Source organism: Megalobrama amblycephala, linkage group LG13 (genome assembly GCF_018812025.1).
Source record: "Megalobrama amblycephala isolate DHTTF-2021 linkage group LG13, ASM1881202v1, whole genome shotgun sequence".
NCBI classification, from domain to species: Eukaryota; Metazoa; Chordata; class Actinopteri; order Cypriniformes; family Xenocyprididae; genus Megalobrama; species Megalobrama amblycephala.
Window position 1 is genome coordinate 18,919,337 of NC_063056.1, and position 15,040 is coordinate 18,934,376.

The 15,040-nt window shown below is 36.1% G+C and overlaps 2 protein-coding genes across 3 annotated transcripts; one reads left to right on the plus strand and one right to left on the minus strand.

Moving 5' to 3' along the window:
- Positions 1–2,419, plus strand: LOC125243664 (C-X-C chemokine receptor type 3-like). Its single transcript, XM_048153459.1, has 3 exons — positions 1–73; positions 645–1,031; positions 1,634–2,419. Exons 2-3 carry the CDS (start codon positions 675–677, stop codon positions 2,243–2,245), a joined length of 969 nt encoding a protein of 322 aa, XP_048009416.1. The 5' UTR covers positions 1–73; positions 645–674; the 3' UTR covers positions 2,246–2,419.
- Positions 2,420–6,284: 3,865 nt separating this feature from the next.
- On the minus strand, positions 6,285–11,215 carry cxcr3.3 (chemokine (C-X-C motif) receptor 3, tandem duplicate 3). Of its 2 annotated transcripts, none has more exons than XM_048153589.1 (3): positions 10,858–11,215; positions 10,027–10,370; positions 6,285–8,267 (listed from the first exon to the last, which is right to left on the minus strand). In XM_048153589.1, exons 2-3 carry the CDS (start codon positions 10,366–10,368, stop codon positions 7,530–7,532), a joined length of 1,080 nt encoding a protein of 359 aa, XP_048009546.1. In that variant the 5' UTR covers positions 10,369–10,370; positions 10,858–11,215; the 3' UTR covers positions 6,285–7,529. The 2 variants fall into 2 exon arrangements, with proteins under 2 accessions (XP_048009546.1, XP_048009545.1); XM_048153588.1 differs by having other exon boundaries at positions 10,027–10,374.
- Positions 11,216–15,040: the final 3,825 nt, after the last annotated feature.

The window sequence follows — 15,040 nt, forward strand, 5'->3', positions numbered from 1 at the left end:
TCATCAGGGTTACTACAGCACACACACTACTGGCCTGGCAAAATTATGAAAAAACAAACAAACAAAGAAACAGGTATGTTTTCTTTCTTTCAAACTTTTCCCTTTTCCAACTATCTATCTATCTATCTATCTATCTATCTATCTATCTATCTATCTATCTATCTATCTATCTATCTATCTATCTATCTATCTATCTATCTATCTATCTATCTATCTATCTATCTATCTATCTATCTCCATCCTTCATATATCCATGCTATACATTCATAATGGTCACATTGTATTATTGCTCTAATGAGTGTTTAATTGTTGTACTAATTTTACATTTGAAAATGATCAGTGATCATTGTATTTTATTTATTATTGGATTTATTTATTTCTATAATATTTAGTGCATTTTAATGTATATTTCCATCCCATGTAAGCTATAAACTAAAGTAACTTTAAACTTTAAACAGACTTTAAACCGCCACATTCACATAAAATGCTGCCACACACACAAAATAGCACATTCAATGTTTAACATCTCACATTTAAAACACCGACTCATGAACACTCAAAAATTATAGCTGAAAATAAATAAATACTGTATTGAAAATAAATTGTAGAAGTAGATACTAATTCTAATATACGTTTCTTTGCAGAAGCTGGATGTTGATAAAAAGGTGACCTTCATGATGGAAGACTTTTACTTTCCTGCTGATTACAATGAAAACTACAGTGAGAGTTATGAAGACGGCTGCTGTGGTGAAGGACTTGTGTGTGATCAGGAGTCTAGCATGCACTTTGATTCCATTTTCATTCCGGTCCTTTATTCTCTGGCGCTGGTAGTGGGGCTGGTAGGAAATGGGCTGGTTCTGGTGGTAATGTGGAAGAAAAGGGTGAGCTTGAACGTTACAGACATCTTCATCCTTCACCTGTGCTTAGCAGACACTCTGCTGCTGCTGACGCTGCCCTTCTGGGCTGTAGAGGCAGTGAAGGGGTGGATCTTCGGCACGGCGCTCTGCAAACTGAATGGAGCTCTGTTCAAGGTGGGTAAAATCTCTGGCCAAGAACTTTTGGTGGTTATATTAATTACAATATTCTATAGGGTATATATTCTGTTGGAAGTGCATTCTTAAAACTAAAGGCTGTTTTTGCACCAATGCAATAGAAGAAATATTTTGTGTTCCCCATAGAAACTTTAAGTGATCAGTTCTTAAAAGAAACATTTTTTTCCCTCTTAGGGAAGAACGTTTTAAAAATATAAACTTTTATCCTCTATATAAAAGGACCATTTGTACAATGGAAAGTTTCTTATTAAAGGTTCTTCATGGAACCACCAATGCTAATAAAGAATCTTTCATTTGAAAAGTGTATTAAAGGAACATTCCTTTATATTTATTTTTGGAGGATCTAAAGTGAAAGTGAATCTTATAATTTTATAAAAGAGTTTACATTTATTATTATTGTAAAACTTTGTATTATTTGAGCTGTATAGCTGTTTCAATCATTTTCAGTTTTTTTCAGGAAATATATTTGTGTTAAACAACATTATGCTACAAAAGCTGTTGACTGAGATTAACTTGTACTGAACCAGGAATATTGCTTTAAGAATCAGATGCAGTCTCTCATTGTCATCTTTCTCCATCAGATCAATTTCTACTGTGGCATTTTCATGCTCTCCTGCATCAGTCTTGACCGCTACCTGTCCATTGTCCATGCAGTGCAGACGTTTTCTCGTAAAAAGCCCACGGTGATTCACTGTTGCTGCCTGATGGTCTGGCTCTTCTGTCTTCTGCTCTCCATTCCTGACTGGATATTCCTTGAGGCTGTCAAGGACAGCAGAAGTCAGGATAAAATGGAATGTGTTCTGCTTTACACCTCTGATTCTAATTCTTGGCATCTGTACTCTCGTCTGCTCTACCATATTTTGGGTTTCGCTCTTCCAGCACTAATGATGCTATTCTGTTACTCTTGCATCCTCCTGCGGGTGAGACGTGGCTCTCAGGGCATGCAGAAGAAGAGGGCCATCCGTGTCATCGTAGCCCTCGTACTGGCCTTCTTCATCAGCTGGACGCCCTATAACATCACCCTCATCATTGACACCATAAAAAACAACGAGATTTTCAGTTCCAGTAACCAAACATTCTGTCACAGCACCACAGCATTGGATTTAGCTCTTACAATTACTTCCACATTAGGCTACTTACACTGCTGTGTCACACCAGTGCTTTACGGTTTAGTGGGGGTGAAGTTCATCTAACTGTCGGTAACTATAACGATAAATGGTTTTAATAATTCTTTTAATTCTAAAAAAAATGGGGAAGTCCATACCACAATGAAAATGACAGAGGAACTTTATAGTTGAAATCACTTTCAGAATGACTTTTTTCAGCTAAAGAATGATAAAAACACTGACAACCAATTAGAATCCAACCAATTTTTAAAGAGCTTGGGGGGATTAAACCAACAGATGACAAAACTGCAGCACGCCACTTAAACATAATATCATCAATTGGTGTGGATGCTAATATTTATCTTTATTCTTATCTTTATAGTTATTGTTCTTGGTGTGAACAGATCTTTAGTCTCATGACTGTGCTGATTAGCATGCATGAATATAGAGAAGTCTTTTATCTTACATTCATATATTTCTATTTGCACATGTGGTAGTTACTTAAGGTATTTTTTTTTGCATTTCTCAACCATACTTGATTCCTTGCAACTCACACATTTTAGAGAGAGATAAAACAATTGTCTATTTTGAGAAAATAGATTACCCTTTAAAGGTGATAGAGAGGATTTTTTCGTCGACTGAGAATCCAAAGACTGTTACTGAGTTTTTGAAATGAGCGCATGCGTAAGAACAGCCCCCCTCCTTCACAGCTCATTTCAAAGGAACGCCTCCCAAAACTCGTGCACGAGTATTGGAACACAAATGTTTACCACCGGCATTCGCTGTGTCGTGTTTTTGGATTCATTATGTCGGACTCACCGCAGGTAACTCATAATCTGCAGTTGTTATTCCTGTCTCCTGACAAAAACATTGCATGCAGCGCCTGTGGAGTGTGGAAAGTTACTGGAGAGCGCAGCCTTGCACGTCTCTCACAACGGCAGTGATTGACAAGCCAGAGGGCCAATCCGCGCACGTCTCTCACAAGGAACGTCACGGCAGTGATTGACAAGCCAGAGGGCCAATCGTTTACGCGATGATCGCGTAAACGATTGGCTGATGTTTTTAAGGCCCTACCTCGTGCACAGATGATGTATATTAATATTATTACTTTTAGTGCACCTAATAAATAGTCTTTTATCAGTTAGTAAAGACAGTTTCAAGTAATATTGCAAAAATGTATAAAACAAAACATCCTCTTTAGCACCTTTAATATTTGGCAGATTTGTCCAATGCATCAGACTTTTGAAAAAGAGTGAGAAGCTGAATTTACTTGTATATAGCCAACATTTTTAAGTTATGTAGTGTCTAGAAGTGTTCCTGATTTTACCTTTTATCTTTATTTTTGTAAAAATATTTTTATTTTATTTTTATTTTATATTGTATGTTGATGATGTGATTTTAAATCGATTTCAATTTGTTATAACCTAAAATAATAAAAAAAAACATTATACTTGTCATGTACAGTAGAACTGTCTACAAATGTGTATTTGTGTATGCTTACTGTCTTTTCATATTTTGATATATAACTTTGTTTCATTTTTTTTCAGTTGTGTTTGCATAAATCATGTAGCTCCAATGAGAAGTCTGTTTAATTAATGCTGTAAAACTGCAATAAAATTAAATAGAAATTACAATGTACACAGTAGGTATATGACTAATACACATTGTCAATACGTAGGCCTATTAAATTTTCTGTAGTATGAGATTGTGATGTACAACAATAAAACCAAATTTGCAATCATTGTAATTCATGCTATAGCAATGTTAAAATATGCTAACAACACGCTAATTAATGCTAGCATTAGGCTAATTCATGTTAGCAACATGAATTCATGCCAACCTGTTAAAACATGTTTCAAATGGGTTAAAACATGCGAACAACATGCTAATTCAAGTTAGCATTGTGATAAAACATGCTAGCAAATTATACAGTGCATACAGTATGTTCTATGATCCCCAGCATGCAATGCAGCATGAATATTTGATACTTGTTGGATTTATCTTTTAGCAGTTTGTGTTGTTGATTTATTTTGTAATCTTGAGTTTATCTATTTATTGTCACCATTGTTGTGTTCAGTAACATTGATGTATTGATGTCTGTGCATCATTAAGTGATGCTTAAACAAAGTCTTGTGTTGCAGAATCTCAGCAGTTGCTTCACTATTTTGAAAGATCCCTATACAAACGGCTATGAATTTGCTATGAAACCTGTCCCAATTTTCAACTATCTAACTATCAACTATAATGTACTTATTTGTTCATATTGTATTGCAAAACACTTTTGCTGCTATTGAGGTGGATACGGGTAAGGTTAGGGACAGGTTTAATTCACAATATGACAAGCAAATTAGCATTTATGATGCTCATATTTATGACCCTCTACTACGGTCACACAATTCGATGCTCACAGAATTTAATGTAACACCGCCACCTACTGGCGGTTTTAGTTTAGAATATATAACTGTATTTAATTTCCTCCAACATTTCATATTTCTATTTTTTAAATTTTATATTTAGAATACCTATTATTCTCATAACATTATTTAGGCAGTTGTAATTGCAGTGTAAATGGATTTTGATAAATGCTAAGATGGACTGTTGTTACTGATTTAACTGAATTGGTATAACAACTCTGTATATGCTCTTCAAAATATGCTTTCCTTTTCATTGAAGCCTCTAGGGGGCAGCTGACGAGTACAAATGAAAATGAACACATTGCCATACTATTATTGGTATTACAAAAACCTTTAGTCATATTTAATTTGCTAAGTAATGGTACTTAACTGAGTTTACATCTGTTTACCACATAATGTCCATGTGATTAGATTCCACACATGACTCAGCTCTCAAAAGTTGACAGACCAGTTAAAACAAGACATGTCAAAACAAGTCTGTTTAAACAATACTGTGTGTCGTGTTCAATCTTTTCACTCGCTCTCAACCACCATATACCATGGTTACAATAACACACACTACTTTTTTGCTACTGGTCTGGCGAAACAAAAAACAAACAAAAAAAAAAACTAACAAAAAAAAAACACATAATGAAAGTGGTGTTTATAGCTGAGTTTCTGAAATTTCATCTATATCTACTTTGATTTTGATAATTTTCCTTTGATGTAATGGTGACTCAAGGGAAATATCTGTTGGAATATTGATGATGTCAGATCGCATGACAATGCAATCATGCTGATCATGTTCACAGTAATGCTCACCACATGTTCTGTTTCAGAAAAGGAACTGAGGAGGGCGAGACACATGTGGTTATTTTTGTGTGCATATCATCAGAAGGCCTTACCATAGAAATTTTAAATATCACTAGCTACATAGAACTTTCTAAGAAACCAGTCTATTCAAAATGCATAGTCTGTGTTGACAAAGCCACTGGAGTGGATCACATGTATTAAAATGTGTTTGGCAGTTTAAAGAGAAGTAAAAAGTTGTGTGCTACACACAGGCCTTTCTGTTGTTTAAGATGATGGCATCCTTAAAGTATTTAAAAAACCCTACACTACAGTAAAGTACAAAGACTAGAGCACATACAATTCCCCTCTTTCCTCTCTCTGCTGTCATGTGTCATTGGGGATATTCCGCTCATGTGAACAAAAAATAATTTATGTCCGAGTCTGAAAATCCCAACAACAGTCTTTCCCAACTACCAATTCACCCTCTGAATATCGCACAGGAAGAAAGTCCTTCCTCTAAAAGGTCTGAGAAGAAAACATGGTTATGCAACACGAAAGAAAGAAGCTTTCATGACCCCGTCTCACAGGAAACTCTAAAAACATCAAGTCATTCTTTCTCATTTGAGAGCAATTATTAAACAACTGAAATGTACTTTTTTTTTCTCTTTCATAAACATTTACTTAATATTTTCAGTTTAATAAAATTAGCAGAACATAAGCTTTCAACTACTTCAAAGTGAAGGTAAGAATTTGGGACATTAAAATAGCACTGTGTTCATTCATATAGTTCATAACTCTTGTGTGACAGGACACACCCTTCTAGAGACCACTGGCCTGAAGACTTCTAAAAAAATGTCACTGTCATGACTTCCTGTCATGAGAACAGAAACATCTCAACAGCTGATGGTGGTGATGATATTTTGACACATATTTCAAAATGATTTCTTTCAACTACTGCAGACTTTAGTAGATAAAAAATAAATGTATTGTACAGACATGGATTTGACATTTACATGGTTACAATATGTGACATTCCTCTGTTATGCAATTATAATATTAATGCATAAACATGTATTATCCATTGACAAGGCTGATTTTGGAATTGACATCAATTGAACAGTTCCGTTATCAAGCAAGTAGGCACAGTCTCTACCAAAATGCCAAATATTGTAAACTCTTTTCCAAAACACTTTGGTCTCGTTTACACTAGTGCATTTTTGTTTTAAAACACATAACTTTTGCTACAGTTACGCCTATCGCTTACACTACTCCAGTGTTTTCGACCCTCGAAAACGAAGACTTTTGAAAACGATGGCGTGGCTGCCCACGTGAGCTCTGCGTATCCTTGACGACCGTGTAAACAACAACATGGAGAATGAACAGCAATCTTTGCTGGCTTTGTTGTCATTTTTAGCAGCCATTGTGCAGTAAAAAAAAAATAAAAATACTCCAGCTATCTATATGCGCAAGAGGCAACTGTTTACACTTGTACGCGCATACCCAGTGTGCATGAACGGTCATGTAACATGTTTTCAGTCTTGTAGTCAGTGTTGCCAAGTCAATTAGGCTACTTTTGCACTGTTGCCGCAGGTTGTTTTTTATATCCACGGGTTCAAGCGACCCCAAATAACATGAATGTGAATTTAACCAGGGGAACCCTACCAAAAACACGGATTTTACCCCCTGGAACATGATTTTTACCAGAGGTCGTTTTAAAACAAAAACAATCCTCGTCTATACTGGCGTACTAGTGTAAGTGGGGCCTTGCAGCAAAAAAAAAAAGATGAATAAATAAATATTTTATATATTTATAATAAATAAATATAACATTTGACAGAGCAACAGGAAATAATCAGCATTATGATATTTTTACTTAATTAAAGCGCAAATGAGTTGGCCAGCATTTTTTATTCTTTTTTTAAGCATTTTTCATTCTTTCTTAATAAGAGCACAATGTGTCCTTTATCATCTATTATAATGGAGAATTTTGCAGAATGCATGCACAAAACCCTTTGGAGGACGCTAATTCATGATCCAACATTGGGTTATTCCATAACTAGTAATATGTCAACAAATCTAATGCTTACGTTAAATAAAGTATTCATAAAATACATTTACGGAATTATGAGTTTCAGAGCAACCAGCAGTCAATGTTTTATGATTTCAGGTATCATAATCCTGGGGTTTTATTGTTGGTTAATGTCATTCATAGGTTGAAGTGAACCTTGTTCCTCTTGGACAGAAGCATTCCTGTTTACTTCAGCAGAGTCCCAAAGCGAAACTTCATTACTGTCTGTTTCACAAGTACTGAACTTTATTATAGTCAGTGTGCGTTGCCGGAACTCTTTAGAGAGACAGAGGTAGATAACAGGATTGATGATGCAATGAAGAAGTCCAAAAATGGCTGTTATTTTGCTAGCTGTCCACTGCCTCCCTACACAGTCGTCTGCCCCTGCTGAGGAGATGCTGTCCACTGGCTGAGCTGTGTTCACGATGAAGGTAATGTTGTAGGGTGTCCAGCAGATGAAGAAAGCCAGCACTAGGGCTGCAATGACAGCTGTACTTCGGCCCTTCTTCTTCTGCTGGCACTTGGAGTTGTGCCATAGTTTCAGCAGGACGGAGGAACAACAGAACAGCAGCACAAGTGCTGGTAGAACAAAGCTCACAATATGTGGAAAACGAGAGGCAAGACGGCAGGTATCAGGTGGATAATAACATTCTGCTGTATCCTGACTTGTTTTGATAGGCCTCAGATAGATCCAATCAGGGATGGAAAGGAGCAAGCAAATAATCCAGATAATCAGGCAGGAACAGTAAACCACCACACTTTTTTTACAGGAAAACATCTGTACTCCACGGACGATGGACAGGTAGCAGTCAACACTGATGCAGACCAATGTGAGGATACCACAGTAGAAATTGATCTGAAGAGACAGTGAAAGAGAACAGTTATTACAATACTATAGCACACAGTCAATGACAAATTAGAATATCCACAATACAAAAGAGGAAATATAATTTAAAAACTACTTTAAAACATGTCTGTTTTTAGTCATGTTGGTTTCATATGGTTTTCAAAAACTTTCAAGATTTTTTTTTATTTTTTTTTTTATTAGAGAACAGTTATTAAAATACTATGGCAGACAGTTAATGACAAATTAGAATGTCCACAATACAAAAAGAGGAAATAAATAAATAAATATTATATATATATATATATATATATAATATATATTTGTTCTCTCTTGTTTTTGCATGTATATTCATAATTTCTTTGTATGACAGCCTGGCCAAAGATTCATTGCGTTACCACAAATAAAACAATTGACTACAAGCACAAATACATAATGTGATTACAAAATCTTTAACAATTTTTAAATATTATTGAAATAAAGGGTGAAGATGTCTAGGCAGGACATCACTTTTGGTCTCACAGATACATAAACACACACACACACACACACACACACACACACACACACACACACACAGGTTTATTTTTGTTTTTGTGAGGACATTCCATAGGCGTAATGGTTTTTATACTGTACAAACTGTATTTTCTATCACACTACACCAACCCTTCACCTAAACCTACCCATCACAGAAAACTGCACATTTTTACTTCCTCACAAAATCTCATTCTGTATGATTTGTAGGGCTGTCAAACGATTAATCGCGATTAATCACATACAAAATAAAAGTTTGAGTTTGCATAATATATGTGTGAGTAATGTGTGCAAATAATATGTATATATAAATACACACAAATTAATGTATATATTTAAGAGAAATATGTTATTTATGTACAAATGTATTTATATATAATATAAAAATATAAATAAATACATATACTTGTAAATATTTCTCAAATATATACATGGATGTGTTTGTATTTATATATACATAATAATTACACACAGTACACCCACATATATTAGGCAAACTCAAACTTTTATTTTGTATGCGATTAATCATGATTAATCGTTTGACAGCCCTAATGATTTGTAAGCCTTTTGAAAAGTGGGGACATTAGGTAATGTCCTCATAAGTCACCCTTTCCTTGTAATACCTATGTCATACCCATGTCATTATACAAATTTGTCCTGATATGTCACAAACACACACACACACACACAAGGTCAAAATGTTGGTCACACTAAACAACTTAGAATCAGTATTTAAAAAGATTTATATATTAAATGAATGCAATATTAAAGATTTTTTTCTTCATTATGATATCAGGAGTACTATATCACCCTTACATTTTTGACGTCATGCCCGCCCCCAAAATATAAAAATTAAAAACATGCTTATTATAGAAGGGGTGTATTCATGTCTTTTATAAGTAGGCCTATATATTTTAATGTATTTTAGGAATAAATGAATAGATCCCTAATCTATAGATTAAAAGATACAAAATAAGATCATATTACACAAAGTTGCTTTAACAACTTTATTTATTAAAAAAATAATAATAATAAAAAACTTTACCAGATCCCGTCAATAGATATACATTTCGCCTGATATCCAAAACCTGCCATTCCATACTGTCAGCTTGAATTTCAGAGTGCCATTACCTCTTTAATCATGTCTGATGATTGTAGCTGTTTGTACAATGAAAATGGCATTCAACCCAATAAAGTCTACAGACTTATCAGATACATCAATCGTTTAGTAACTCACCTTAAACAGAGCTCCAGCCAGTTTGCAGAGCCCCGTGCCCATGAACCATCCCTTAACCGCGTCTGCAGCCCAGAGAGGCAGTGTAAGCAACAGCAGGCTGTCCGTTACACTCAAATTAAGGACGAAGATGTCCATCACACTCAGCCTCTTACGCCACAGTATTGTCAGCACCAGTCCATTTCCCAGCAGCCCCCATACGAACCCCACAGAGTAAAGCAGGGGAATGAAGATCGCCAAGGAGCCAGAGACCGTGCTGGGAGGGCAAACCTCATCCTTGTATACATAATCGTCATAGTCGAAGGTTTTGTTCTCCTTAAACAGTCCGTGCAGGTCTAAATCCATGTCTGACTAAAACAAAAACAGACGTAAGGGTCAATGATAAACTGCAGACTATCAGATAGCAGCTACTTATGAGTCGAGTTGTGAACCCTGGCGAGTGTTAAATGTGCAAACATCACATGCTGGGTTTTCACATGATGTTGCAACAATAGTAAAATGGAAAGTAAAAGAGTGGGTGGGACAGCTGACTGCTGTAAAACTGAAGAGATGAGTACGCGCGTGCACAAAGGAAAAAAATAAACCGAAACCTGCTTTGACATTGAGCTGCTGTTTGCTAGTTCATACAGATATGTTGGTGTTTTAAGTTTGAAAACCTTAAACACTGACTTTTAGCTGCTCTTAAATTGTTAAGTTCAGTCGAGAACTGTTTGATAAGTGCGGCTCTAATGTCAGCGATCCAATTCTAGCTATCTGTACAAAACACAATAGTACAGCAGTTTGAACCGAAGGAGACATAATCATATATACATACAAGAGCCGAGAACAACTTACAGGTGTTGCCATGTTCTTGATTCTCCTTGTCTCTTCCTCGTCCTTTTCTAAGCAGTCCGCATTTTCTTTAGTTTTGCATAACCCATCTGCTGGGAATCGTATGTTTGCTCACTGGTGGTTAGTTAAAGTTACCGTGCACGCGCAGAGTGAAAGAAGAGCAATAGGTAACGATGATCCTGCTGCACTTGTTTTTCTTCGTCTTGACACCTATCACTTCATCCGGATAGCTCTCTTGTTCCCTCCTACCCACTATCACGTGCACTCTTGCCCCAAACTGGTTATATCTAAAAATATATCTCACTAAGTAACACACTTTGTATTCGACCTATAGTGTTTTGGTTTGCACCCAAACGCTCCATTCGCTACACTTTGTTCTCTATCGCCATCCTGCGGCACCTTGAACATTTCATTCATTAATTCAGTTTATTCACTATAGTTTAAAAAATGGTACTACGATATGACAAGAAAATCTTAATTATGTCAGATAACACTTCAGCAAAACATGGTCAGGTCAAGGTGTCTGAATAAATTTTGGTTCCAAATTTTTATCAATTTTACTGGGAGCCCACTGTATGAAGAATTTTTGGGTATGTCACAGTTTACTTTATTTTGCTGTCCTCACTTACATAAAGGAATTAGTGTCCTGCACCCACTAGTAAAAATATATAAAAAATATCTGAATAATTTTTGGTTTGACTGTATGTGGACAATTAACAGGATCAGTCATATTCAGTTCGCCCAACAGGGATTTGATATGTAGGATCGTTTTTTCTCAAGCTCTTAAATATTTCTTATTCAATAGTTCTCAATAACACCATTATTCCATAACACTCTCCATTACAGCAAAACTTGATACAATAACACAAAATGTTTTCAGACTGTGATGATATTAATAACACACTAATACCAATACTGATAATAACCATGAAACAGAAATTTAATTTATTATATGTAATATGGTAGAGGCTTTTAAAGAGAACAGTTGCATTGCGGAGTAGGCTATGCTGCTCAGTGGCGCCTGCAGCTGTACGGCTGTACGCACTGTGCGTACCTTGAGAGGGCGCTAATTAATGCCGTTTTTATTTTTTTCATAATTTTTAAATTGATTATTAAAATCTATCTCGACATATTAAGAGAGAAAGAGAGAATGAGAATACATAAAGGTGTGCGTTTGTGTGTTGTAAAGTCAAACGTGTGTATGTGCGTCTATAAGTGGGCGTGGGGGATATGGGTGAAAAGAAATCTGATTGGCTAGTTTAGTTTCATTTTTTTCCACATATGAAAATTGACGTTACAAATAGTTAATGTTTAAAAACAGGCTCAAAATGAGCAAACGCTCTCTAAAACAGCTAAATTCGACTGAAACATTTGCAAAATGGCCTAAAACTATTGAGTAGAGATGAAGAAATGAAGCTTTTCTCTAAAGGTTTTGGGAAAGGTTTATGGTTTCAAACCAAGCGGCAACCTCCCCCTTTCTCTCGTGAAGCCAATACGGAAGTAACTTAAACTGCGATTCATCGACTGGCCGCTAGGGACAGGCTCCAAAAGAGAGCAGAATCTCATAGAGTCCCATGTTAAATTGGCCAAGTTTATAGCAGAAAAAAACATGTTTACAAGTTGGTTCAAATTGTGGTTTTGGTCTATACTGTATTTTTGCCCTTCATGACAACTCTGAGGGGGGTGAATTTTTTTATAACTTATCTGTTTAAATTATATTAAGCCTTAAAGTTCTGCATAATTAAGGGCGTGGTCACTTGAGTGACAGGTAGATTGCGCTGCTGTCTGTGAGCCGTCATGTTACCTCAGCTGCCGCTGAATTTGGCATCTCAGCCGTATTTGTGCTCGATTATTTTATACAATTATAAAATATGGCTTGCTGCATAATATTCGAGACTGATGTGTGTCTGTGTAGATGTGCATGCATGGGGAAGAGACACAGAACACACGTTGTTGGATCGTGGCATTGGCTGAAAGTTTTGGTTGTGAGATTTACTGCAATGACAATGGCGGGAGGATATCAAAATCCGACAGCACTGCTTGGATATTATAACTAAAACTGCTGCACTATTTTGAAAAAAAATATACTTTGGACACAGGCTCATTTGTTTGTTAGATACGATCGCTGCTCAGATTGCATCCTTTCTTGAAGAACGATGACAGAGAGCAGATTATTCAGAAGAAATGTGACATGTTTTTTTGTTTTGCAATGGACATTCATATTTTACCCAAGTGCCACGGATTGGATTCATCTCGCGATCTCTATTTCATTATAAAGGTATGAAGTCCCATTTGATTTTCCATGTTGTTATTTGCACAACCAACACTACTGGTGTTGGAGGATCTATATCTTAAAAAACACCGTAGATTGACAGTAAACCTTTAGAACGTTCTGATGATAAAACTTATCTTCATTAATATTTTAGATCGTATCTTAGATAGATAGATAGCTCCTTTGCTGCTAACATGGTCGCGTCGAGCTAGGCAGGCGTGGTTTCAGCAACCAGTCATATCAGCTCAAACCACCTCCCCGCCTCTTTGCCCATTTTCAGTTATCCGGGAGTGACGTGCGGTGACGCGCAGCTAAGATGGCCGCGGCCTCATTTAGGCGTCAAAACCATAGACAGTAAAAGAAATGGACACAGCGACCCCATTGGAACTCAATTGAGACAAGTGAAGCCCATTTTTAGCGATTTTTAGCACTTCCGTTTCTGACGCGCAGACTCAAACTAAGCTTGATGACGTCAGCAACCTGTCTGACAGATGTAAATCTTCTAGTAGCTGTGCGTCCAAACTGCCATCGTTAATCTTGCAGAGACGGCGAGCTTGAGCGGGGAGTTCTTTGGCGTGAGTGAGCAGGAGTAAGTATTCTGATTAATTATTTTGTATAGTATTTTAAAATGTAACGCCAGTACGCCATATTAAGTTAATGCATACTATTGCCAGCGAGCTTCTCCTCCTGTCTGTACGGTAATTTCTCTTCCTTGGGCACTGGTCAAAACTGCTGTTCAGAACTCTATGGGTGACGTCACGGACGCTACGTCCATATTTTTTTACAGTCTATGTTTCAAACATGGTTTCAAAGCATCAAGAGTGTCGAAAACAGTGCCATCTTGTGGCAGGTAAGATTTACAGCACCCATAAACTTGAATGCGCAATTCCGCTGTTTTATCCATTAAGCACAAACAGCCTGACGACGCTAAATGTGTTTATTTCAATAATATAATTCACATATTAAATTTGGCAATAGATGAAATAGATAAAAAAAACAATAATTATAATAATAATAATAATGCATACTGAGTTGTTTGAGGCAAGTAAATTGTGTTGTTATTTTATTGTAAATACTGTTTAATGACAGAACATATGATGATGTAGTATAGGCTACAGGTTTATATATTTAAAATGTTTAGTAAATGGACTTGAACTTCCATAGTGGTCTGGATTCAAACATTCTGACACGCAAAGTATTCACTTGATGGAAAAAATGCGACGCTTCGTTTCTCTGAAAACAATAACCACTTTTCGGGACAAAGCTGCTCAGAGACAACGTAAAAAACAAAACAAAACAAAAATTTCACGAAGCATCAAGCACATCAGAGTGCAGTTACATGCATCAGATTTTCTAAATGGGGAACATGAAAGAGACAGTCGATCACTCAGGGTCTGTGCGTACCCTGAGATAAAATCCTGCAGGCGCCCCTGATGCTGCTGATAAGACACTGGCTGTAGCTGACGCACTATCAAGGGGCCCAGATCACACTGCAGAGAGCACGAACAGCCACGATGGGGTAACTGCACACATTGCTCCTGTTGTAGGGCTGCATGATTTGGAGAAAAAAATCTAATTGCGATTTTTCTGGTTAAAATTGCGATTTGTGATTTTATAAAACATGATTTTTTTTTATTTTTATAAACAATACCAGGCTTGTTTTGCTTGTTTGTAGTGCTGCACAATTTGGCCCGAAATTGTGTGCTAATATATTATTTTGACTAATAATTTTGTATTGTTATTATCATCATTATTGCTAAATAAAAATATTAAACCAAATAAGAAATTTCACTGTTGTAATAACTTTCATAATTAAAGTATTTAAAATTAGTATTTAATTATAAATAACTATAATAATTAGAAAATAATATTTAAAACTTGTATGACAAAATGTGGGGTTACTGTTAACATGCA